This window comes from Calidris pugnax, unplaced genomic scaffold (assembly GCF_001431845.1).
Source record: "Calidris pugnax isolate Ruff unplaced genomic scaffold, ASM143184v1 scaffold25, whole genome shotgun sequence".
In the NCBI taxonomy this organism is placed as follows: domain Eukaryota; kingdom Metazoa; phylum Chordata; class Aves; order Charadriiformes; family Scolopacidae; genus Calidris; species Calidris pugnax.
The window spans coordinates 4,951,746-4,975,298 of NW_015090805.1; the positions used below are offsets into that span (position 1 = coordinate 4,951,746).

At 40.2% G+C, this 23,553-nt stretch overlaps 1 protein-coding gene across 1 annotated transcript in view; it reads right to left on the bottom strand.

The window, feature by feature from the left end:
* Positions 1-611: 611 nt before the first annotated feature.
* SH3BGR (SH3 domain binding glutamate-rich protein) overlaps positions 612-23,553 on the bottom strand; it is a 28,877-nt gene continuing 5,935 nt past the window's right edge. The window contains exons 2-7 of the mRNA XM_014938181.1: positions 23,164-23,349; positions 17,166-17,246; positions 9,795-9,908; positions 4,213-4,242; positions 2,050-2,199; positions 612-1,120 (exon numbers count right to left, since the gene is read on the bottom strand). Of these exons, the coding sequence (XP_014793667.1) occupies positions 2,092-2,199; positions 4,213-4,242; positions 9,795-9,908; positions 17,166-17,246; positions 23,164-23,349 (519 nt within the window). The 3' untranslated portion in view covers positions 612-1,120; positions 2,050-2,091. The remainder of the gene's footprint in view (positions 1,121-2,049; positions 2,200-4,212; positions 4,243-9,794; positions 9,909-17,165; positions 17,247-23,163; positions 23,350-23,553) is intronic.

The following is a 23,553-nucleotide window of genomic DNA, read 5'->3' on the forward strand; positions in this document are numbered from 1 at the left end:
TGAAGGACTTTGCATAGCCTACAAGTGTAATGATGGAGAAAGCTATACTTTACAGATCTTAGCGCAGCTTGCTAGGGTTAAATTAATGCTTTTGCAGACAAAGAACAGATATGACAGAAAACTCATTTATTTAAACTGCTGCACAATGGAAATCTCAATCATTTTCAAAAGCCAGCTGAGGGAGAAGTGACTCACATCATAGCTTGTATTCAGGAAGCCGCTTTGCAGTTTTCAGTGCTGAATTTCTTTTTCTCTGAACACGTCACTTGAAGTTTTTATAAATCTCATAAAAAGTAAGGTTAACTGTAATCAAGTTACAGCATGAACATGGATTAATTTTCTCTGCCTCCCTGGCCCACTGAATAGAGACATATCCATGAAGACTGACAAGGCTTCAGTAGAAGGGACTGGGACACCTCTTTCCTGCAATGAAGACTGTGTATCCTTGTGGCTGGGGTCTTCCACAGAGCACCAGAAACATCAGCAGGAATGTAAGGCAAGGTGAAGGACTTTGCATAGCCTACAAGTGTAATGATGGAGAAAGCTATACTTTACAGATCTTAGCGCAGCTTGCTAGGGTTAAATTAATGCTTTTGCAGACAAAGAACAGATATGACAGAAAACTCATTTATTTAAACTGCTGCACAATGGAAATCTCAATCATTTTCAAAAGCCAGCTGAGGGAGAAGTGACTCACATCATAGCTTGTATTCAGGAAGCCGCTTTGCAGTTTTCAGTGCTGAATTTCTTTTTCTCTGAACACGTCACTTGAGCGAGTGCAGTTATCTGCTGAGTGGCAGCAATGTGTCTGGCAGTACATAAACATGGAGAAAGACATGGTTCCTGCCCTGAGAGCTTGCAATCTAAAATGTGACATGGACGATACTATTCCAACATATAACAATCAACTGAAATATCATCAGTCAGATATAAGAAGACCCATTTTAACAAGAAACTGTTATACCAAATATATATATAAAGGCCGCAGGTAGGACAGAGTGGTGTCTTTGTTCTGTTATGTATTTATATGTTCATAAGTCTACAGGCATGAAAGGTAGCGATGGCTTGCTTGAAAGACTGATTTTATTTTCTTTGGTGGGGCTGCTCCAGCTTGTGCTTCCTGAAAATAAGGAAAATCAGATCAGAACTTAGCACTCCTCCTGTGATTTTACATGTCTGAACACTGGACAGCACTGGGATAAATTCATTCCCATGCAACAGAGGAACCCAGATTTGGGAGAGGTAGCGTGAAAGAAGTGACGGGTTTTTTGTCCTGTCGAGGCACTGGGTCTCCACATCAATGTACAGTTGGTGAAACCAATGACAACTACCTCAGAGGCAGAATTAGCTGGGAATCCCACTAGAAAGAGCGTGTCACACTTCGTGTCTGCAGTTGGGAGGGAGTCCTGCCACCTAAGGGAAAATCTGCTGGAAACTCCAACTTTCTTGTAGGTTAACAGTTTTTCCCTATTAAGTTATTCTCTGATCTTTATTTCTGTGCAGAGGAGAAGAGACAGTAGGAGGAAGAAGAAAACCTGAAAATTAAATTTGAAACCTTGTGCAGACAAAACTTGAGCAATACTGAATGCTGATACATATTTCCAGGCACAAATTCTCCCTCCCAGATACTTCCTGTTTTGAGGTTTTAAAGTCATGTTTGGTTTAGTTTCTAAGGCAATAAGAGTAATTTTATAGCCTGTCTTATTTCTGGTCAGGCTCCTCTGCCTTCTCTAGTAGTGTTTGTGTGTTTTTTTTAACATTTCAACTAAATTTGAGAGAGGGCTTCATTTGAGACATGAAGTTCCTAAAAGTTGCAGTGAAATCAGTAGCTGAGAAAGAGAGAAGATGGATGAATTCTTCCCCCAGATAAAAGAGAAGCTGCAGAAGAGATATATGGGGAATTCTTCCCCCAGATAAAAGAGAAGCTGCAATGAGTCTGAGAGTTAAGTGTACTTTTGGTCCAGCGTATAACAATAATATGTACAAAATTTTCAAGTTTATGTTACTTTATGAACATTTAGAAACTGTGCTAGATATCTTAGTAGTTACCTGAAAACCTGTTCAAGAAAGAATGTGTCATAGGGAAGTGTACTAAGACTCCTCTTGCTCCTCCACCTCTTCCTTTTCTTCTCCCTCTTCCTGCTTTTCTTCTCCCTCTTCCTGCTTTTCTTCTCCTTCTTCCTGCTTTTCTTCTTCTTCCTTTTTTATAGAAAATAGTTGTAGTTAATTCAAGTAGGAATTGAAGGAAAAATAAATAGTCTTTAAATGCAGACCTCTGCCTTTGCAACTCTTCTGTTTCTAGTAAATGTAATATTATTTGAGCTTACAAAAATAGAACACAGAAGTATTTTTTAATCTGAACATGACAGGGCTCTAACTTTGTGGAGTTAATAGGCAACTGCTGGAATGTAAGAACCCTCTTCTTACAGAGGTTAGAACACAGTGCATGGTTAAGCTGTAAACAGATGTTCAAGAACAAAAGAGAATGTGAAATATAAGTGAAAATGAAAAAAAGGTCAGCATTTTTAATTATAAGCTTTCTTGGAGCAGTAAACAAGTCAAGATTCATGGCACATGAACTAGACTCCTGAATAATCTAAAAATCATTCCGAGTCAGATAATACAGCCTTGTTGTTATTTCAAAAGTTCTTATTTCTCTCTTCATATAGGAGAAATAGCACAATTTAAAGGCAGTAGCCCTTTGCTTCAGTCAACCAAACGAAGTTATCTGAAAGCTAACATTTATGTAACACAGACAACAATCTGTGTATGCTTTTTTTTTAAGAGCTAGTAAATGAAGCTTTAAAATGTAGCCCACTCTGAAAAACAACTGAAAATTGCATTGTAGGCTTCTCTGCTCCTTTTCTTCCAGCAAACGCTTGCTGAAAGGCACTCCTGTGTGTATAAACAAGCTTTATCTCAAAATGTCATACCTTCATACATTACTTAGACTAGAAAAATTATGGGAATTTCCTCCTGGAGTAATCAACCAATCAAAGAATACTTAATCAGTACTCATCAGGACTGCAGGCAGTATATGAGCAGCACAGACCTTCGGTTTTCATCTCAGACATAGATACTGTCTGTATGAAAGCCACATCCTGTTTCAGCATGTGCTTGGGAATGGACCTTTTGTAATCAGATTTGTGGTTTGAATCATTATTTTTCAGGGAAAACCATTGCACTAAGGGATCATTCCTGCAATGAATGTAGATTCTGATTATTACCAGAAATGTAACATCAATGTCCGCACAGGTCAGGGGGATTAGAAGTTCTTGTGCCAAAGGAATATTGCTTCTTTCAGCATCTTCCCCCAGGAAAGATGCCTTTCTCTTTGAAACAGGGCCAGGCAAGTCCACAGACAAGCAACATCTTTCAGATACTAGCACCTTCAGTTCAAGATTCAAGTCCGTTATCTTTTACAGAAAAAAAAATGGTATTTTCCCTGCTTGAAGAATTAGCTAGTGGTGGCAGGGTGCACTAAACAGCCTTAATAGCCCTTGCCAGCCTCAACAGGAGCCCTCACACTTGGGCTTGAGCTCCATTTCACACTTGAGCTCCATTTCAGCTGCCAGGGCCACAATACATAATTCTGACAGCAGGGATGTGTAAGTAAGTGTACATGTGTATACATGCATGTATTGCAGTTTAGAAGTGGGAAGATATGAACATGTCCTCTTATTAATTGCAGGTTCACAGTGGAAAATAGCCTAAAGTAATCATTAGTTTTACTGGGAACACTGAAGAAAAATTCAAGGTATAAACTTGCAATGCTGGGCAAAGCAGAAAAGTGTATAAGGATTTGCACCTGGGTCTTACAAATTCTGGCGAACAAAATATTGCATTTATAGGCAGAACTGCCTAAATTGTCAGAATGACACGCAGTCACAGCACTGAAAATGTAATCAGCATGGTGTCAGTTAGCAATTGTCAGAGATTTAGTTGTCTTGGGAGTCCTTGGCAAATTTTCTTAAAGAATCTGTGAAAGACAATTTCTCTTCCATTTACAGTTTTCAATAATTAAAGGCTTATCTTTGTTCCCAAACAATAATGCTATGATATGACCAATAATTATCTCTATCCAAATATAACAGTAGTATATTTAGTTTCATGAATAAGAATTTACTAACTTTTGAGTGAAGCAATGAGACTGACAAGGAATTAAATGCACACAAACAAAAGCTGAAAGCAAAATGTCCAAATATACTATACCCCTGATGCTGCATGTTCTTTCTTGCTTTCCTAGATAAGAGATACAAAAGAAAATGTTCAAAAGGTAGACCAAAGAAAGAATATCAAAGGTCATACAGACAAAACACAGCAGAAATTAAGCACTTGAATTTAGGAAAATTATGTGCAATTCAGTGGATTTATTTTGAGATAATGTCCTCCAGATTAACTCACAAAGCACATTTAAGCTAAGCTTTTACTTTGAAAAAGGGATATAAAATCATTAAATACAGCTCCCTTTTTCCCAGTTACTTCCAATCAAATCTGCTTCATTGACAAGCAAGGCATTAGAGCTGGGGTTTTGTTTGCTTTTTCAGGTGGGTTTCATTTTGGGTTTTTTTGGTAATTTGCTGGTCTGCAAAATGAAAGTTAGATGAGAATTATACAGAATCTTATCTATGTTATATATCATCACTCAGAATCTGGCTTGCAATTCTGTTAACTGTTGTAGGCTGGAACAGATGCCTTGGCTCAACAGTACCGAGGAATAAGAAATAATACAAGTTGGCTTTAGACTGTAGATAGAGCAAAAGTGATGAAGAGAAGAGAGATAAAAGAGAAAAAATATAAATGTACAGTGAATAGAATTTAATTTTAGATACCAAGCTGGTTATTGGAGAGAAGAGCTAATCTTACACAAAATCCCAAAGAGAAAGGGAATAGTACCATGCAGAAGGCGTGAGCGGTTGATAAAAGTTTGCTTAGAATGAGTTGAGATAAGGAAGTGAGCTGCAGTGCCAGGGTTTATGTATGACCCAGGGAATTGCTGAGACAGGATACAGACTTGCATTATAATATAATTTTTGACCATGTTTCTAAAATAATTCTGCCCTGAAGTAAGCCTAATCTGTACTGCAAACTGATTTAAATGGGACACCACTTAAAAAATATTCTAACCCCCAAGCTAAAATCTAAAGTTAAAATCAGACAGTAAGAATAAAGAAAAATTATTACCATCACATCCAGTGACCAGCAGAGCCCTTGCTGTGCTGTGTGCATAAGAGGTCACAGTCATTTCCATAAAAATCTCAAAAACCAAGGGACAGACAACAGAAGAAAAAGGGAAACTGTATCCAGACAAAATGGTTCCTCAACCTTCCTGATCAGAGATTAAGTATGAAAAAAAGATTAGGAAGAAGCCAAGGATAAGCTTGATGAAGTGATTAGGGTAGGAAAGTATGCAACAGGTTTAAGGTGGAAAAAAAATTCATAATCTGAAGAAATCCTAGTGCAGCTGTCCCTCGGTGACCCAGGCTGAAAGCTGTTCCTCTTACTGACTGCTGGGTGTGTGTAAGGGACTTCATATTGCAACATCTTCTCCAGCCTTTCCTCAATGCTCCTGTGAATGAGGGGCTGGAGTTGCTGAAGCTCAGGCACTCTAATATGAGGTGTGTGAAGAACAAACTGTCGCCCTGCACACTTATTCCTGCCAATTTCAGGAGGCAGCTGCGGACCCAAGAGTTTTGTTTTTTCAGAGTGTTGGGGTCTCTTGCTGGTTTCTTCAGGGTCATACCAGCCTGAGATAAAAAGCTGGATCTTCTGGACTACTGCATTTCCCAGGAAGGGCAGCAGAAGCAGTAGGGGAGGGCTGCAGCCTCCACACGCACCTACATTGAACGTCGACAGCCATTCCTGCTACTGAGGCATTGAAGAAGCCTTCTGAAATCTGGGACCCTCCATGCAGTTCCACATTTGAGACAGTCACAGATTATTTTTTTATCTGTCTTCTAGAACTTTTCCATAGCACTGGCATTTCTCCTGCAAAGTCACTGCAGAAAAGCCAGCGGGGTTACACCCCACATGAGAGAGTCATATTTAAGCTGGTTTGAAACTGAGTACTAAGTAAGACCAAAATCATAGAATTACAGAATCATAGAATCATAGAATGGTTTGGGTTGGAAGGGACCTTAAAGACCATTGAGTTCCAACACCCCTGCCGTGGGCAGGGACACCTCCCAGTAGAGTAGGTTGCTCAAAGCCCCATCCAGCCTGGCCGTGAACACCTCCAGGGATGGGGCATCCACAACTTCCCTGGGCAACCTGTTCCAGTGCCTCACTACTCTCATAGTAAAGCATTTCTTTCTAGTATCTAATCTAAATCTCCCTCCTTCCAATTTAAAACCATTACCCCTTGTCCTGTCACTACACTTCCTGAGAAAGGGTCCCTCTCCAGCTCTTCTATAGGCTCCCTTCAGATATTGAAAGGCCGCTATAAGGTCTCCCCGGAGCTTTCTCTTGTCCAGGCTGAACAACCCCAGCTCTCTCAGCCTGTCCTCATAGGAGAGGGGCTCCAGCCCTCTGATCACCTTCCTGGCCCTCTGCTAGACCTGTTCCAGCAGATCCATGTCCTTCCTGTGTTGAGGACTCCAGAGCTGGACACAGTACTCCAGGTGGGGTCTCACCAGAGCAAAGTGGCAGAACCACCACCTGTGACCTGCTGGCCACACTTCTCTTGATGCAGCCCAGGATATGGTTGGCTTTCTGGGTGGTTTGAGCCCTTGCCAGTGAAGACTGAGGCAAAGAAGCTGTTCAGTAGCTCAGCCTTATCCATATCCTGGGTGGCCAGGTCTCCCGTTTCCTTCCAGAGAGGGCCCACAACTTCCCTAGTCTTGCCTTTGTCCCTGACATATCTGCAGACGTTTTTCTTATTGTCTTTGATGTTCTTGGCTAGATTTAGTTCTGCCTGGGCTTTCGCTTGCCTAGAGAAAATGCTAATACTAGATTCCCAATGGTATAATAATTCAGAAGCAGAACACAAAACTGTGATGTTTAAATTATGGTATTTTGATTTGAGCATTTGTCAAAAGAGTAAGGGAGGACGAGGGGCAGGACACCTGACTACTGTTGAAAAGATGCAGCTGTTTGGCTGCAAAACACAGTGGGCTACTAATAAAAAGTCACCCTTTCAGAACTCAGTATACAGAGACCAGCTCTTAGTAAGTTAGAAGGAATAAAAGACATGGGTGGGGAGAGCACACAGAAAACATCTACTCAGTGTGGTCAAGCAGCCAAACAAGATGTGCTGTGCTGCAGAATGAGAGTAAGAGAGGGAAACAGTGAAAATGCTGTGTTGATACTACAGGTATCCTTTAGAACCTAACATCCAGCGAGGACACTCCAATAGCAATCTGACAGTCTTTAAATGTATTTAAGTTCATAAAACCCTGGCCAGGTAAGGAAACATTATTCTGGCTTTCTTTCATAAGGGTAGAATGGGATACAGACAAAAGGCTGAATTCATCTCATTGTAGCTGCCTCAAAGTTATTCTTCTCATCTAAACTCATCCTCTGTGTGCTGTTTGTAGTGAAAGAGAATACCAGAATTTCTACAGATGATTCATGCCATCATAACAGAAGTGATAATTAGGATGAACTATGGCAAGGTGGACAGATGCCATGCACTGAACTGATTTGTCCAAGGTGACATGGGAAGTGGGTGGTGGAACAGGGTGGAAATTGGTTTTTGTGTGTCCCCGGCACAAGTCCCTGATACCTGCCTGCCTGCAGTGGTGAGACGGGAACAGAAACAGGTTTTTTTTTTCTTCCTCTAGGAGCTAATATATACCTGGCAGGATCATAGAATCATAGAATCTAGGTTGGAAGGGACCTTAAAGATCATCTAGTCCAACCATCAACCTAACTCTGATAAAAAAATAAATAAGAAATAGGAAATAAAAATTACTAAACCATATTCCTGAGGACCATGTCTACCTGTCTTTTGAACACCATCAGGAATGGTGCCTCAACCACTTCCCTGGGCAGCCTATTCCAATGCTGGATAACCCTTTCGGTGAAGTGGGTATCAGAGTTGGGCAATTTCCAAAAGACTTTTCCTCCTCCTTATGTAAGAACATTTTGACATTGCCAAGACTGTGCAGGTGAAGGGGGAGGATTTGTAAGTCTAAGACTTTATGCCCTCATAAACACAGAAAGATCTGTTCAAACACACTGTCTTGTCTGGTGCTCCCTCCTCTGCCACTCCCTTCCCTGTAAAACTAAAGGCACATATATTTTCCACTTACAGCTCCAGTCCATTCTGTGAGAAATGGAGCAAGGTGCTTGTTGTATAGGGGAGGTATTGCATTATGCCATCGCAAAACCTCTCATACACAGCTGCTTGACACATTTGCAGACGTGTTCCAGCATTCTGTTCTCATTTGAAAAACATTAGAGTAGACTGCCAGCCAGAATGGCAAGTAACCTAATCCAGCCAGGGGATGCACTGCAGTTTTATGCTGTGCTTCTCTTAAGAGCCGAGGAAAAAGGTATTGGGTGGCACTCACGTGCCTGCTGAAATTCACAGAGACATAGAAAGCACTTGGATATAATTTAACGAGAAATTTCAGTTCCCACTGAGGACTGTCTGTCCTCATTGACATTTTGAAATTTTAAATGGGACTTTCCAGGGCCTGAGACTTGCATGAGGCTGTGTAAAAGGGTACTCTTCCAGCCTAACAATGACTAAGGCTAATGGGGAAAAGCTTAAAGAGGGGTGCTTCCTTTGGAAAAACATTGCAGCTAGATAGAAAAAAAAACAACAAACAAAAACCACCAAAACACATTTGTTTTGGTCTTTAGTGAAAGAGATGATGCATTTGTGACAGATATTCCACTGGGACTGTCTGATCTCCAAACCACAAAAAAAACATCAAGTATAAGTGCTCGATCCAGCAGTAGGCCTGCCTCTTTGGGAAGAGAGTCACCTGTCACTGCAACATCAAAATAAACCCATCCTTAAATGCCAAAATGTCAGAGCAGCAGAAATAAAGCAGCTGGATCCTTATTTCCAGATATGGGATCCATTTCTGCTTAGTCCCTACTGGGTCTAGAACATGGACAGTACTTACACACCCCACTGAGGAAGACACCGTCACACAACAGAATGGTTCCTTTTTGTGGAATTCATCTAACTCTCAACTACCTGTACTTTACTGATGTTAGCTAACTGCGGGATATCATACTAGGGAACTGAAGGAACTCAGATGGCTTCCTCCAAGAACCTTTAGCACTGCAGTTTGAGATCTGCCCATGTGACTGTAATATCGGACCATAATGCAGGCAGAAAGTATAACAGCAGTCTCCATTTCTGCACTGCCCAGGGGTTTCTGCATGGCCTGGAGAAGACATTGTGCAGATCTGGCTTGCTGCAACAGCAGTCGATGCTGGTACGTGACAACAAACATTAACGACTAGATTTACGAGCACTGCAGATGCTGGCCATTGATAGCAGCAAATTTTTCCACACAGATAGGACTCAGATGTCTAGTCCTAAATTATTCTCCATAACTAGAGTCTGGTTCCAAATGAGCATTAAAAAAAAAAAAAAAGCTTATGATAACAAGTGGTAAAAGGAAACTGTTATATAAAGACAACTGCTGTTATTTAAGACTCAGAGCAAAGTTCCCTGGAGTTTGATCTAGTTTCGTATCCCCATTATGTCAAAGAAAATGCATCCAAAAGACAAGCAGGACCACCCTGCAATCAGTCTTACCACCCTGTGCGTTTGTTTCATGCACTCAGCACAGATAAAACCCTCATATCACAAAAAGTAAAAGGAAAATTACCTGCTGATCTTCTGATGGTGACTGAGCAGACTGAGCCTCTTCAGGAGCCCCTTCATCTGCCTTGTCTTCTGTGTGTGCCTCAGTTTCGTCTGTGGCATCAGACTTTTCACTCTCCTGGCAGCAAAGGAGAAGTAATTGTTAGCTTCAGGGCACGTAACTAATAATTAATTTCTATATAACTCTAAACTTTACAGATTTGGGAGGTGTTCTTCTAATTTTGCTTCAGCATTCAAATGAAAATATACCTTTTTGGACACTTTCCTGTGAAAGGAACACTTGTTGGCATGTTGATCTGTTGGTAAAGGCATGGGATTTGTGTAGGGAAAACATGAATTCAAGCACTTCCTCCTCTGCAGAGCATCGTAGATTCTCTAACTTTTCTGTGGAAAATTTAATAGAAACCGATGCTCACCCTGATGACACATTCTAGCTTCAGAAAGAAAGCCTTTTTCACCAGCATGCATTCCAATTAAACTTTATCAAGAAGCTACAGAAAAACAGAAGTAATAAAGGATTTCACATGTAGTCTCTTAACTTTCTTGTTTAAAATCATCAGGAAACTGTTCATCCATTCACACACCAATCTATCAAATCTATTTATTCCAGCACCTTGAACCTCCTAGAAGGCTCTTTATTGTAAGTCCTGTTGTACTTTCAGCTAGGTAGCCGTGAAAGGTCACACTGGATCACACACTGTGTCAGATAAAAGGAGACCTGTATGGCCTCAAGTGGAACAACAGAAATAGAATGGAATGCAATAGCATGAAGTGCAAAGTCACATTATTTGGGACAGGTAGTTCTGGGCCAAAGATCAGAAACAGATGTTTCTCTTGCAGCTTGAGAGCTTGTTAGTTGGCGATCAACAAAGAAGAAAAAGATGGATGTATTTAAATAACCACAGAATAACTGAGCCACAAATGTGATGCGACAGTGAACGAAGTAATAAATGTGATCCTCAGACGTATGAGGTGAGGTATAGCTGGTGCAGCTGAAAGTGAATATTAATGTCATTGTAAAAGGCCAAGGTGAGAGCTCCTCTGGATCGCTCTGTACCCTTCCAGTCACTCAGGCTCAAGAAAGAGAAATTCAGACTGGAACAGGTGCAGAGGGGGGCTACAGCAATATTTGAGGGAGCGGAGAGCCTGCCTTATGAAAGGGTGACAAAAAAAACTTCATTACTTTAATCTACTGAAAGTAATGCTGTGAGGGGATATGATGGCTCACTAAATATAGATCAGAGTAAACATCAGGGAGGGATAGAATAAAGAAGAGTACTGAGGCAGATGCAAAATGAGTACAAACCAGTTGTAAATAACAATTCTAATTAGCAGCAGTGTGAAATTTTGGAAGTTAGAGAAGCAGAGGCAAAGGAACTATTTCATTAGAAGGGAATTAGACAACTTCTGGGAGATGTATCTGGTGTGACTGCCTCCAGCAACAGAGAACTGGGCTCAGGGGAGGTCCTTTCCTGTGTCATCCTAAGTCCTACACACTTTGGGCAGAGCAGCATGTCCCTGATAGAAGACGAGCTCCTTTCTCATGCCTGTGACCAAGCCCTTAACAAATCATCCACCTGGTTCGTTTGGGTTTTCCTTGTTTTCCATAATTTCATTTGTCTCTGCAGTTAAACAAAAGCCCCAAGTCATGATCTCCTGTTTTTTAAACTCCTCCTCCAAGGTTCTTATCATATATGATTTCTTAAAACCGAGCCTGTACTGAGCCTGCAGAAGCATGACACTAGCATAGCTATCTGGCTTTTAGCTGCTTTTAGCTCCAGAGCAGACTTGGGTGAGTGCTGACTTAGGGATCTTTGTCCCATAGAATCACAGAATCATAGAATTGTCTAGGTTGGAAGGGACCTTTAAGATCATCTAGTCCAACCATCAACCTAACTCTGACAAAAAACCATCACTAAACCATGTCACTAAGCTCTATGTCAACCTGTCTTTTCAATACCTCCAGGGCTGGTGCCTCAGCCACTTCCCTGGGCAGCCTGTTCCAGTGCTTAATAACCCTTTCAGATTAAATTTTTTTCTTAATATCCATCCTAAACCTCTCCTGGCAAAACTCAAGGCCATTTCCGCTTGTCCTATTGCCTGTGACTTGGAAGAAGAGACCGACCCCCACCTCTCTATAACCTGCTTTCAGGTCGTTGCAGAGAGCAATAAGGTCTCCCCTCAGCCTCCTCTTCTCCAGGCTGAACACCCCCAGCTCCCTCAGCCCCTCCTCATAAGACTTACTCTCCAGACCCCTCACCAGCTTTGTTGCCCTTCTCTGGACCCACTCCAGCACCTCAATATCTGTTTTTGTGGTAAGGGGCCCAAAACTGGACACAGTTCGCAAGGTGAGGCCTCACCAGTTCCAAGTGCCAAGTATCAATGCCACCATGATGTGGTGCACAATATAAGACATGCCCTCCTGCTGAGATGCTCTGCTGGATGGGGACAAAAATGATAGAAAGAAAGTTAAGAACGTTTGGAAGCAGATATCGTGGCAGAGTGATGATGAACAAAATGCTTCAGTAGTCTTATCTTTTTCCTGAAAATTCACTGTCTGTAAGATCTGGTGCCTTTTTGGCAATTTTCTCCTGAATCACGGAAAATATGTTTCATATGTAAGGAGCTTGCAATGAGAAGAGAGTAGGCATGTGGGCTCATGAGTTCCTTTTCCTCTCTGCCCAGAAAAACAGCAAAAAAACCTATCAGCAGCAAGCATCTCCCTCCCTGCAGCCCTTCCCAGCACTGCACTGCCCCTGCCCTCTTGGCAGCAAAAAAGCCTTTCTAGGGCTGCATGGTGAACTGGAGCAGGAGGCTGATCAGGATTAAAGCTCTAAAAAGAAAAACATTTCTATCTATCTCACACAATTTGCACACTCCGTTACACAGCTGCATGAATGTTTTTGCCAGCACGTGGGGGATGCTTGGGGAGAGGAATGAGCAGCTGGGAGCAAGCGGAAGGTGCCAGAGAAAGGAGGAATGAGAAAAGACTACTTCTTTTTCTGGCAATATGGTCTCATTTCAACTACACATAAAATGTAGGAGCACTGCACTCTGGTACTGGTGGCATTGTTAGTAAAAACACATTTACAGAGGCATTTGTTTGGCTGAATTTATATTTTACTTCCCCCCCTACAAGCTAACAAAATATTTGAAGATTAAAATATGCAGTAACATAGATATATATTTAAATTCTGTTGTGCAACATTGTGTTAATACATTGTTTTTTTAAGCAAATGATAACTTCCTTACAGATACTTTCTTTGTAGCTGTTCCTAAAATGAAAAGGATAGTGTTAATGAAAACTAAAGTGGTTAGATATTTATTTTCAGCTTGTATATTAACATTTCATTTTAAAATCTATGTACTCAATATTTTTTGGCAGATACATAAATACATAAAGACTGAAGATGGCATTCTAATTAAAATGAACCTATTGTCAGATGAATCATATACTTACTCAGAGCATAAGGCAAAAAAGAAGTTGCAGCTGAAAGAATTGAAGTCTAGAAGCAGCGTGTTATCAGCCAGAACACACACGCACACACATACACAGAGTTCTTGTTAATTATATGGAGAACTGTGATGTTTGGAATATCACCATTATGCTAGCTCTCCATAGAAACAGAAAATTTAATATTTAACTAATTCAAAATGAAGTACCATTTATAAAAATTGGCTGACAGGTCATTTTCTCTTTTAATAAAATGAACATACTATAAATTTGTAATTCAAAGCAGTCTTAGTAGAAGTCTTCTCCAACTAAAAGACTAAAGCTCAAGTACCTATGGATGCTGGGATATCAAGATTATAAATATTAAGACCAAGAATACTAAGATTAAGGATTTAAGTATATAAAAGATTTGAAAACAGACCCTCAGCTCAAGTAAATCAGCTTCACTGATCCCACCCCAGTAAAGTTCTCAAAAAACCTGATTGTCCCTGAAAATTAAAAGCAATTAACTATCTGCATTCAAACCTTGCTAAGATACTCAGAAAGAACATAACTGTCTGTCATCTTAGTTTAAGTAATAGGCATCTCATTGACAGAACAATTCACCTGTGCCATTTTAGAAAACCAGAGCTTTTAATGGGCTGTTCGCATCTTACTAATATTTCAATAATATTAAGAACAGCCTCAGACTAAGCATAAAAGTTATGAGGACTTTAAAAAGAAACATACTCAACTTTGGGGGCAGCTGAGACTGACACACCTGACCTCAGACATACAAACTACATTGATTATAGCTCAAAGGTACACACGTATACTATTGGCACATCACCATTCATGCCACTAATCCAAGATTAAATGGGATCATTCAGAAAACTCTCACTAATTTGAGTGATCTTTGGGTCAAAAGGCATAAAGCACAGTTGTCCTCTAAATCCCAGCCTGCCATGAAACGTGTTTAGAAGTATTCCGGACCAGGTATTTCTTCAAGTGAGAAACTATTTCGTATTAATAGACTTAAAAAACTGCTTCTTCTCTTAGGCACATAAAACTGTGCTACTCATCCCTGTTAAATGATGCTTTAGAAAGCATGATAGCCAGTGTGATGAGGAGGAAACTGGAGAGAGAGGACAATGTGAGCTAACTGACCCTTTTTGAAGTACCAAAACCATGTGTTGCTATCCTGTAATGTCACTGAGTTTTATGGCCACATAGCACCCTTTAAGGATGTAAATGTATTTGATATATAGGAAAGGATCCTTCCTGAGAAGGATCTCCTTTATATCCGTGTGTACTCAGAGCTTCTTTACATGTGTCTTAGAGTCAATCTGCACCTTGGTGACAACTTTGATGTGTCCTAGACATACCAGATTCCCCCTGTAAGTGTAGATCAGCTCGCACATTAGGCTCTGGCACCATCACAGCTCCAGTACCTAGCAGCAACCATTCAATGTAAACACTGCACAAGTAGGTCTGGTGACAAGTTGTAGCCACCTGAGCCTGAGAGAAGTCAGGGCTACAAAAATGACAATCTGCAGAACTGAAACATGTATTTTGCACTCTGCAGGCTGACATGGCAATGAACTTAACTACACGAATTTTGTTGGGAAGTTACAGTGTGTTGACGGAGTAGCAAAAAATTCGTTTGCTTGCTCTAGAAAATAGGCTAAAAACAGTCCTGGGTCAGGATCCTAGTGGACTATGCTGTGGTCATTAAAAAGCTTCTCTACTGCTGGTGCAATATGAGACAAAAGATGGATGGAATAGGAAAGAGAATCTTCCGAGGCAAGAGTATAAAACATATATCAGCTTCATATTAGTTTTTGTAATGTCCCAGTTAGGTAAAAACCCCTAGAAAGCAATTGTTTAGTGCCTGTTTTTCCATGCTTTATGGTTTCCTACTTTTGTAAAGGATCATCATATTCCGGAATAAAACCCCACAATTATTTAAGAAGGGATTAGTAGGAAACCCTGTCATATGTGTCATCATCATCACCATCTCTTCCACACCTGACTTATTATTCCAGATTCGTGCTGCTGGAAATCAATGTCACGAGCCCTCCATTGTACTTCATGCTAAGGTTGAATTGACAGCCTAATGAAAGGAAAGCAGAAGCAGTGCAGCAAGGTTATTTGTATGACAAAGCACAGCCAGACTGTCATGCAGTGAAGATGCTGAGACACATCTCTGCAATAAATGCTAAAACACTGGTATATGTCTTTCTCAAACGATTCTAAAAGGGAGGCAATGTAAATATACTTCCACTCTTTAAATGGATTTTTTAAAAACACTCTCACTGATTTCCACTCGCTGGACTGAAACAATCACCACCACCACCACCACTGCACCATTTAATCAGTGTAATCTCTACGTGCTTTCTGTCAATAGCATTAACACTTATCTGCCCAGCAGAATGTACTGGACATATTATTTTCAACATTTACAAAGTTGTCACAAAGTAAAAACTATAATAGCCTATGCTGACACCTGGGAATGAATGAATTCTAAAAAACTGTTACTTAGCTTCATAGACACACTATAGAACAGAACCTTACATGAACGAGCAGATAATATATGAAGCAGCAAGGTGGAAAAATGTAATTTTCTTTATCTCATTGATTCTTCACATATTTTTAATAATGATTATAATGTGTAATACCTGCAGTCCTTTAAGCCTTTCATGGCTTTGTGGATGTTAATTAAATGAATTCTCACAAGACCTTTGTGAGGTAGGCAAGTAATTTTTATTTCCCTTGATGGGAGATGGCACAGCTAAAGCAGAAAGTTTAAATCACTTGCTCCTTATCACACAGGGACTCAGTGTCAAAGACATTTATAGCAACTGTGGCTCTCCCCTGGGTATCTCTTCATCTGTAGCTCTCAAAGCACTTAGCAAAGGCTCATTTTTCTCTCTGCTTTTACAGAAGAGGAAAACCAGAGACATTTACAACAGTGTTTCACCCAAAGTTGCTCCACAGTTGGCAGCAGAGTTGGACCAGAAAGCAGACCTCGTGCTCCAGGACAGTTAGTTCTTCAGCCAGGTCAGCACAATGCAGAAGACTTCTCTGTTATCACCCTGGCTTATCACCCTTCATTCATTTCTTTTGCTGAATCATCCATGTTAAAGATGGCAACATATGATTATCATCTAACATGATCTTTAGATAAGAGAGCTGTAATGCTCTCTGTTATAAAACTTCTAATTAGAAGAAGACTCTGATAAAAATAAAACATATTGCTTTCTGTAAAAAGAAAAAACAAAAACCCTAGGAAAAAAAAAAAAAAGAAAAAAAGCAAAAAGGAAAAACACCCAAAGAAATATCTTTTTCTTTTGCCAGAAATATATTAGAACATTGTGAAAATACAGTGGATGGAGAACAACAGGTAGACTTGCCAAAGGGTCTTCACAAAGTCCTAGGTGGGACTTTAAGTTGTCTCCTCGAGGCAGAGAGAGCAGACCCCACAGTGCCAGTCTGTGTGTACACACAGAGGATGGAATGAGCCCTCACCCCTGCCCCTCTGTGTGGCCAGTACAAACCCTGTTTGCTCAAGGTTTGAAGCAGTCAGGGGGAAGTGAAGATTTATGGCAATTAACACAACCTATAAATTGCATAAGGAAATTTTGCATCGTTTAAAAGCTGAACATGATAAAATACCACTTTGTGTCAACAACAACAACAAAAAATCATCAGCTGGAGGCATGGTAACAAGCCTTCAGTAAAAGAAAGGAAGAGAGAACTATTTTCTGATATTGACTGAAGCGACCAGGGCTGGGTTTTTTTTTGCCTTGAGAACGCTTTGCTGCACTAGCACCTAATGTAATGCTTGTCACTGTCCCTTATTTGACATGCTGAGTCACTGCTTACCTTCATCTTTTATTAAAATCAAATAAATGGCCCCTGTGGAAGGACAGCAGCGCATACCTTTGTGCCTGGAGGAGGAGCAAGGCCCAGGAATGAATAAATAATGTTTTCTTCTTTAGCAGAGAAAAAGGATTCAAAATCCTAAAAAAGGAAGAAACAAACAGAGAATTGGAGAATTGGCAACAAAAACCAAATAAAAAGAACAGGAGGAAGAGACTAGACCAGGCAAAACGTTCTTATATTGATGAGAATGACTATGCATTTGTACAAGAGCCTGCATTATCTAAGCCTCAGGAAGAAAACTCAGACAAAGGGAGTTTCACACTGGCTGACAAAACGAACAAATGGGCAAAACTCTCCAGAGACTTACACTTTAATTACATCACATCTATGTCAGAATGAGATAAAATTAAGTGTCTCATTTTAATGTGTCTCAGCTGCACACGCCAAGGCAAAGCTATTCCCATTTAAATTTTAAAATAAAGCTTGCCGTGAGTAAGAACACAAAATAGGTCCTCAAAACTCTGGACAGCTTTACGGCAAATGAAAGGCAACAGTCAACAGCGTGAGTGAAATGATAATGAGGAAACTGCTTATTTTAAAGAAAGGCACTCTGGTTAGAAAATGCAGTTACTTTTCAAACAAACTTAGCAAAGGACTGTGTTGTTCCCACCGACACATATATATATGTACCAGCCAAAATGTCTTGTCTGCATGAGAACTGAAGTTATAAATCATTACATTAAATGCTCATTTTCTCTTCAGTGCTAATATAACTGAAAAGACATGAGGGATGGCTCCTATCCTACCATCTAGAACTTGTATGGTCTTTACTGTATTCACCTGTATAACTTTCCTGTCAATAAGGAAGCTCTGATCACTAGTTTGTTACTGGGAAGTTCATAACTCATATGTTATATAGATAAAAATCAACAAGTATTTAAGATCTCAACAGAAACTCTATTGGTAAGTGACAGCTCCACAATCACATTACAGCTCTGTGCAGGACAGGCGACTGAACGCATGTCTGCTGAATCCTAGACTACTGTCTTGACCATATTATCATCCTCTCTCTCATCCCAAACAACTCCAAAAATAGAAGCCTGTAAATAATAAGGTGCTGACTCATCCCTGAGACTTGTCTGTAAAGCTGGGTTATGACCTGACTTTTTTTACTGGGCTGTTTTAGTATTTCCAGAGACTAAATTATTGGTCAAGAGTAATCCCAGAGAAAAGCTGGAGTGGATGGTTTAGAAGTCACCTTAATGTCAACAAGACTGGAATCAATGACATTTCAATCCAGTCTGGAAGAGGCAACATGGCTTAACAGACAGGATAAATGACAGCCCATTTCACTGATTTATCTAAGGGACAGATGAGCTTTTGCACAGACCTATCTACAGGCAGTGGGAACTGCCCAGCCTAGGGAAGCCCCAGAGCGCATTTTGCCCTGACCAGGCAGAATACCTGCTGCTGCTCCAGGACACCCATTTCTTAAACCACCTCCTTGCTGTTTTCACGTTGTTTTCATGTGGGGGTCTCTTTCTTATCTAACCCAAGTCTGGCCTAAGTATTTAAGAAAGCCAGCGTGTCTGAAGTCTAACCCATAAACTTAGGAAGAACACAGCAAACAAGAACACAAAAAATTTCCGCAATTCAAAGGGCTGGAATTTGATATGGCCCTTTGACAGGCCACGCAAACACAGGAAACTGGTGTCTTCCTGCGTACCTTGTAAAACAGCCTAAGCAAACTATGGCACAATATGTCAACAGCTGGGAAACAAAGAGAAGACTATAATAAGGAAGTGCCATGAAGTGGACTTGGTGTTGTATATGTCTTGTTAGTTCCTTCCCAGAGGAAAAGCAGCAGATAGCAAGTGTACTAAAAACCTCCAGAGACACGTAGCTTTGTAGATAACCAGACCTGAGGGCACAAGCAAGAGGTGTGAATGACCATATGAACTCCCTGTCAGAAGAGGATACATCCTTCCTATCATATCAAGTACTCCTTCGCAACTGGTAGCGTATGATGACATCCCACAGTAAATGTGATATCTCACAGTAAATGGAAGGTCACTTAACCTTGATTAAACTGAGAAGTAAGCTATTATTTAGCATGGGGTAAAAGCATGACTACCATGAACATGGAATAGTCTTTGTATTGTATATTTGCACTCTTACTTTCCTAACGGTGGCTTGCTCCATTCACTGTATCACCAAAGATAACTGTTTCCAAGGCAGTCAATAAGAAAAATGAGCAGAAACAATTTATTTTAGGTAAGGAATAATATTATAGCTGTATGAGAAGACATAAATGGTTTAGGCAAAGGGTAGCGGTATCATTTGTCTTTGGAACTAGTCTTTAGAAAATACAGTGAAATCTATTGTAGGCAAAGGGTTGCGGTCTAGTCTTTAGAAAATACAGTGAAATCTATTTTTTAAAAAAACAAAACCAAACCTCCATGAGTTTTTCTTTATGATATGAGGGCATATGCACATATAAACTCTACAGTACCATCTTTTGTATGACCACTGTGGAAATGCCAGACAGCAAAACAGCAGACTCCAACTGGACGACAGCAGAATGTTCTTCCCTACATGAGTGGTACAGCACCAGGTCAGGAAACACAGAGAGGACATGGAAACACCATCCTTGGAGACTTTTGAAACCCAAATGGCCAAAGCCCCAGGCAACATAAGCTAACTTGAAAGCTAGCTATCCCTGCTTTGCGCAGCAGGCTGGACTACAGACCCACAGAGATTTCCATATATTTGACTTTAGCAGTCATATGAAGCATCAAATAAAAGGCTTACCTAATAATGCAGAGATTCTTTAAAAAAAGATGTACATGGGTATTTTATTCTATGAATTTCAGTTGATAGAGAAAAGCATAGATTTCAGTTTACAGAGAAAACCAGAAGTTTTCATTCCATTTCTTTCCTAGTTTTCTAGGGTTTTTTGTTAAGCAAAAGCAAAGACAAGAGCAACAGAGTGCTCAATATATTTAGAAAGTGACACAGATGCAGACATCTGTCTAGACATGAGCAAAGAAGCAGCTTAAGAAAAAGATCAAATAAGAACATAATTGCCAACAATGATGGATTAGAATGGATACTTGAAATTGGTGCTATAGCCCGGCATACAAAATGAATCAATTTCTAATCTATTTCTTCAAGTGGCAATACCAAAGATCTGAAAGAAAAATAAGATTCAAGCTATTTATAATACAGTCTTAAGCTTCTCTGACCTCGCAGAAAAGCTGCTCACAGTTGGTGTATTCTCATAAATGCATCCATAACAAACCTCCATTTTACAATTCAAGTAAAAAAGAAAGAGGAAAAGAAGTGAAGCAGCTCTTCAGGGTCAGTCAGAAGATGCAGATACTTCTACATATCACCTGAAAAGAAGATGAGCAACAGTACTTGCTCATTATGTCAGTCTATTTCAGCACAAAAAGAAAGCCTCCTCATCTGTCCCCAGTATCCCCTCTTTCCTTTTACATATCACCTGAAAAGAAGATTAGTAACAGGATTGCATTTACTTGCTCATTATGTCCGTCTATTCCAGCACAAAAAGAAAGCCTTCTCATCTGTCCCCAGTATCCCCTCTTTCCTTACACCCACCTCCAAAATGTCACTGAACCACAGAAGGCAGCATTGGAGATCTTAAAGGACCATTTTTCAAGGCAGGAACCACTACACTGTTCCTGACAGATGTTTCTCCAATCCATTGGAAAAGACCTTTAATGAGATGAGACAATCTCCTGAAAACGACATTATTTTTTTCTGATGTCTGATTTAAACTTTCTTCCCTGCATTTTTTGCTCATTACATCTCGTCCCACATCCAGTGGCTGTGGAGCAGAACATATTTTACAAAACCCTAAAACCACAGGATAATTCAGGCAGGAAAAGACCTCAGAAGACCATCTAGTCCACCCTCCTGCTCAAAGAGACCTTTCCAATTCTCAGCCCTATTTTTAATAAAGTGGCTGAGGATAAAGAAAGTGGGACACGGGGGAAGAGTTGAGATATATCATGTAAACCTCAAACAGCGTAAACCAGATCTGGATTTCAGAATGATGGGTCTGTTGGCCCTGTACAGGTTATGCAGGGAAGTAGAATGCAAATTCCCAGCTTTATATTGTAGACATGTTGCAGAAGACATCATTTCACTTGAAGGAATTTTGCACCAGTGTGTCAGCCCCTGGCCACACAATCCCACCAGGCATTTACTGTGCAGCTCCCTTAAGGCACCTTCCGCTGAGAAGAAGGGTAAGGCTTCCATACTCATATGGATCTCCCCACCTTATTTATTTGGAAATAATGATGCTATAAATTAATCTTTGTTATGCACCCACTGGGATCATTATCTATAAGCTTTGACAGTCTGAAGACTTTTAGACTAATTGTAAACTTAGTTTAGTTTTTAAATCAGTAGCTGCGATTGCTTTCTGGACCCCTTTCCACATGGAGGTGTCTTCACAAAGAACTCTTTCTTAACTTAAATTAATTTCAAGATGTAGATTATTTGGCGTCCTGAAATAGCTTCAGACATGAAGTAAAAACTGTATATTTATCAAGGCTGACCAGCTGCAACACTTTGCAAGGTAATTACTCTTTAACTTACTATATAACCTCTCCAGAGAATATCAGAAATATTTATTGCAACTGTCTGCCATAAAATCCAGAGTAAGATATATCAAATTACACTTATTATTGGTGTAGATTGGATGTTGAAATGCACATGAACTCTAACGTAACAAGTTCTCTTTTAAGATTCCTATGAGAAAATGAGGAGACAACTGCACTCAGTTGTTCATACGAGCAACTTTTGCTCTGAGAGCACTGAAGTTAATTCTGAAAACTTAGTGGCATGTAAATCCCTTCTCTCTCAAAACAACCTTTGCAGTAGTTCACACTGGATTTGTGGAGTAACTTAAAACTGGGCTCACTACGTGATCTGCATTTCAGAGTACTTTGCAAGTTCATTTCAGCAATCATATCAGAGTACTTTCCAGACTATGCATTTCCACCCAGACTATGAGAAAAAGATAAACAAACTCAGATATTTGTTTTGATTCATGTTCCTAATATTCATGGTGGTACGGTATTATCTATCACTGATTTGAACTCTCTCAAGAGAAATAACCTGTTACAAGCAGGTATGAAAACAGAACAGCATCTGATGAGTGTTACAATTTCTGTTATGAAGAGTTGGATATTTATTGAATAAGCAATATAATAGCAATAATTCAAACCACGCACTAGAATTATTCCAGTCAACTATGATTCCTATTTATTTGTATAATGTAATGGAAAAGAAAGCTTCCTGTTCACAGCCCCTTGTGCCTCAGGCCTCTGCTTGACTTCCTAGCAGCCCAGATGAGTTTGTGTCCAACAAACAAAACACCAACACTCACCGTGCAAAATGAACTGAAAGTTCAAGAAGCAAAGTGCAACACAGCTAGAGATAGTGGATCAGCATTGCTATGAACCCCACTAGTCTTGAATAGCTCAGTATTGTCAAACCACGTAATTGAGCATTCACTACTCCAGGTGCCGCTGAGCTGTCCTTATAGTCTACATTTGGTTATCCTGAGATATTGTGTGAAGAAACCATAATATCACCTAGACAGTACTGCCTTTGGTCTTCAGAAGCTGAAACGAGAGTGCAGGCAGAGATCCCACAGCAGAACAACTTGTGAGTGAGCTACAGAGCAGGAGGCAGGGAAACACATTGCTCCACACAGACAACGAACAGTGAGCTTTGGGTCCTGCCCAGGCTCTGGGTCTGCAGGGGATAATCCAGACGGTCTGATAAGCAGAGTTTCTCTAGTCAGTTTTTCCTCCATGTGTATTTTTCTTTTAAAAAGGAATAATCTTTTGTTTCATTGCTTTTCTCTGCCTAAAAAAAATGCTTTCTAAGAATTTTTCTTTCAAAGTGAATCTCAAATTGCCTTAAGGAGTTTGTTGGACACTTCCCACTAATGGAAAAGAGTCACTTTCTGTGAAAAAAGACTCTCTGAGGGTATTTAAATTTCCAAACAGCTTCTTACCCCACAGTACCGCTCCTCGTTGAAGATCTGTGGAGGGAGAGGAATTCCATTTTGAGGCTTTTTTTCACCAGGGACGTTCTCTCTCATCCATTTCCTGTTGTCTTCATCACCTGCTATGTCCATTTGCTGAAAGTCAATCTTGTTGGCCTCTAAAAAGCCCACTACTTCTTGCTGTTTCTTTTTGATCTAGTTAGGAAAGAGGAAAAACAAAATCCCTTCTTTAAAAAGAAAATGGTTTTCTAAAAGCAACTGCTATTACAGGTGGAAGTAATGCAAGTATGTCAAGTTGGATCCACTACTCCAGTAGCCTTCAAACTTTCTGAAGCTGAGATTCAACATTGCTTTTCAATACCCAGAGCACTGCCATTACCCCCCCCCCCCCCCCCCTTC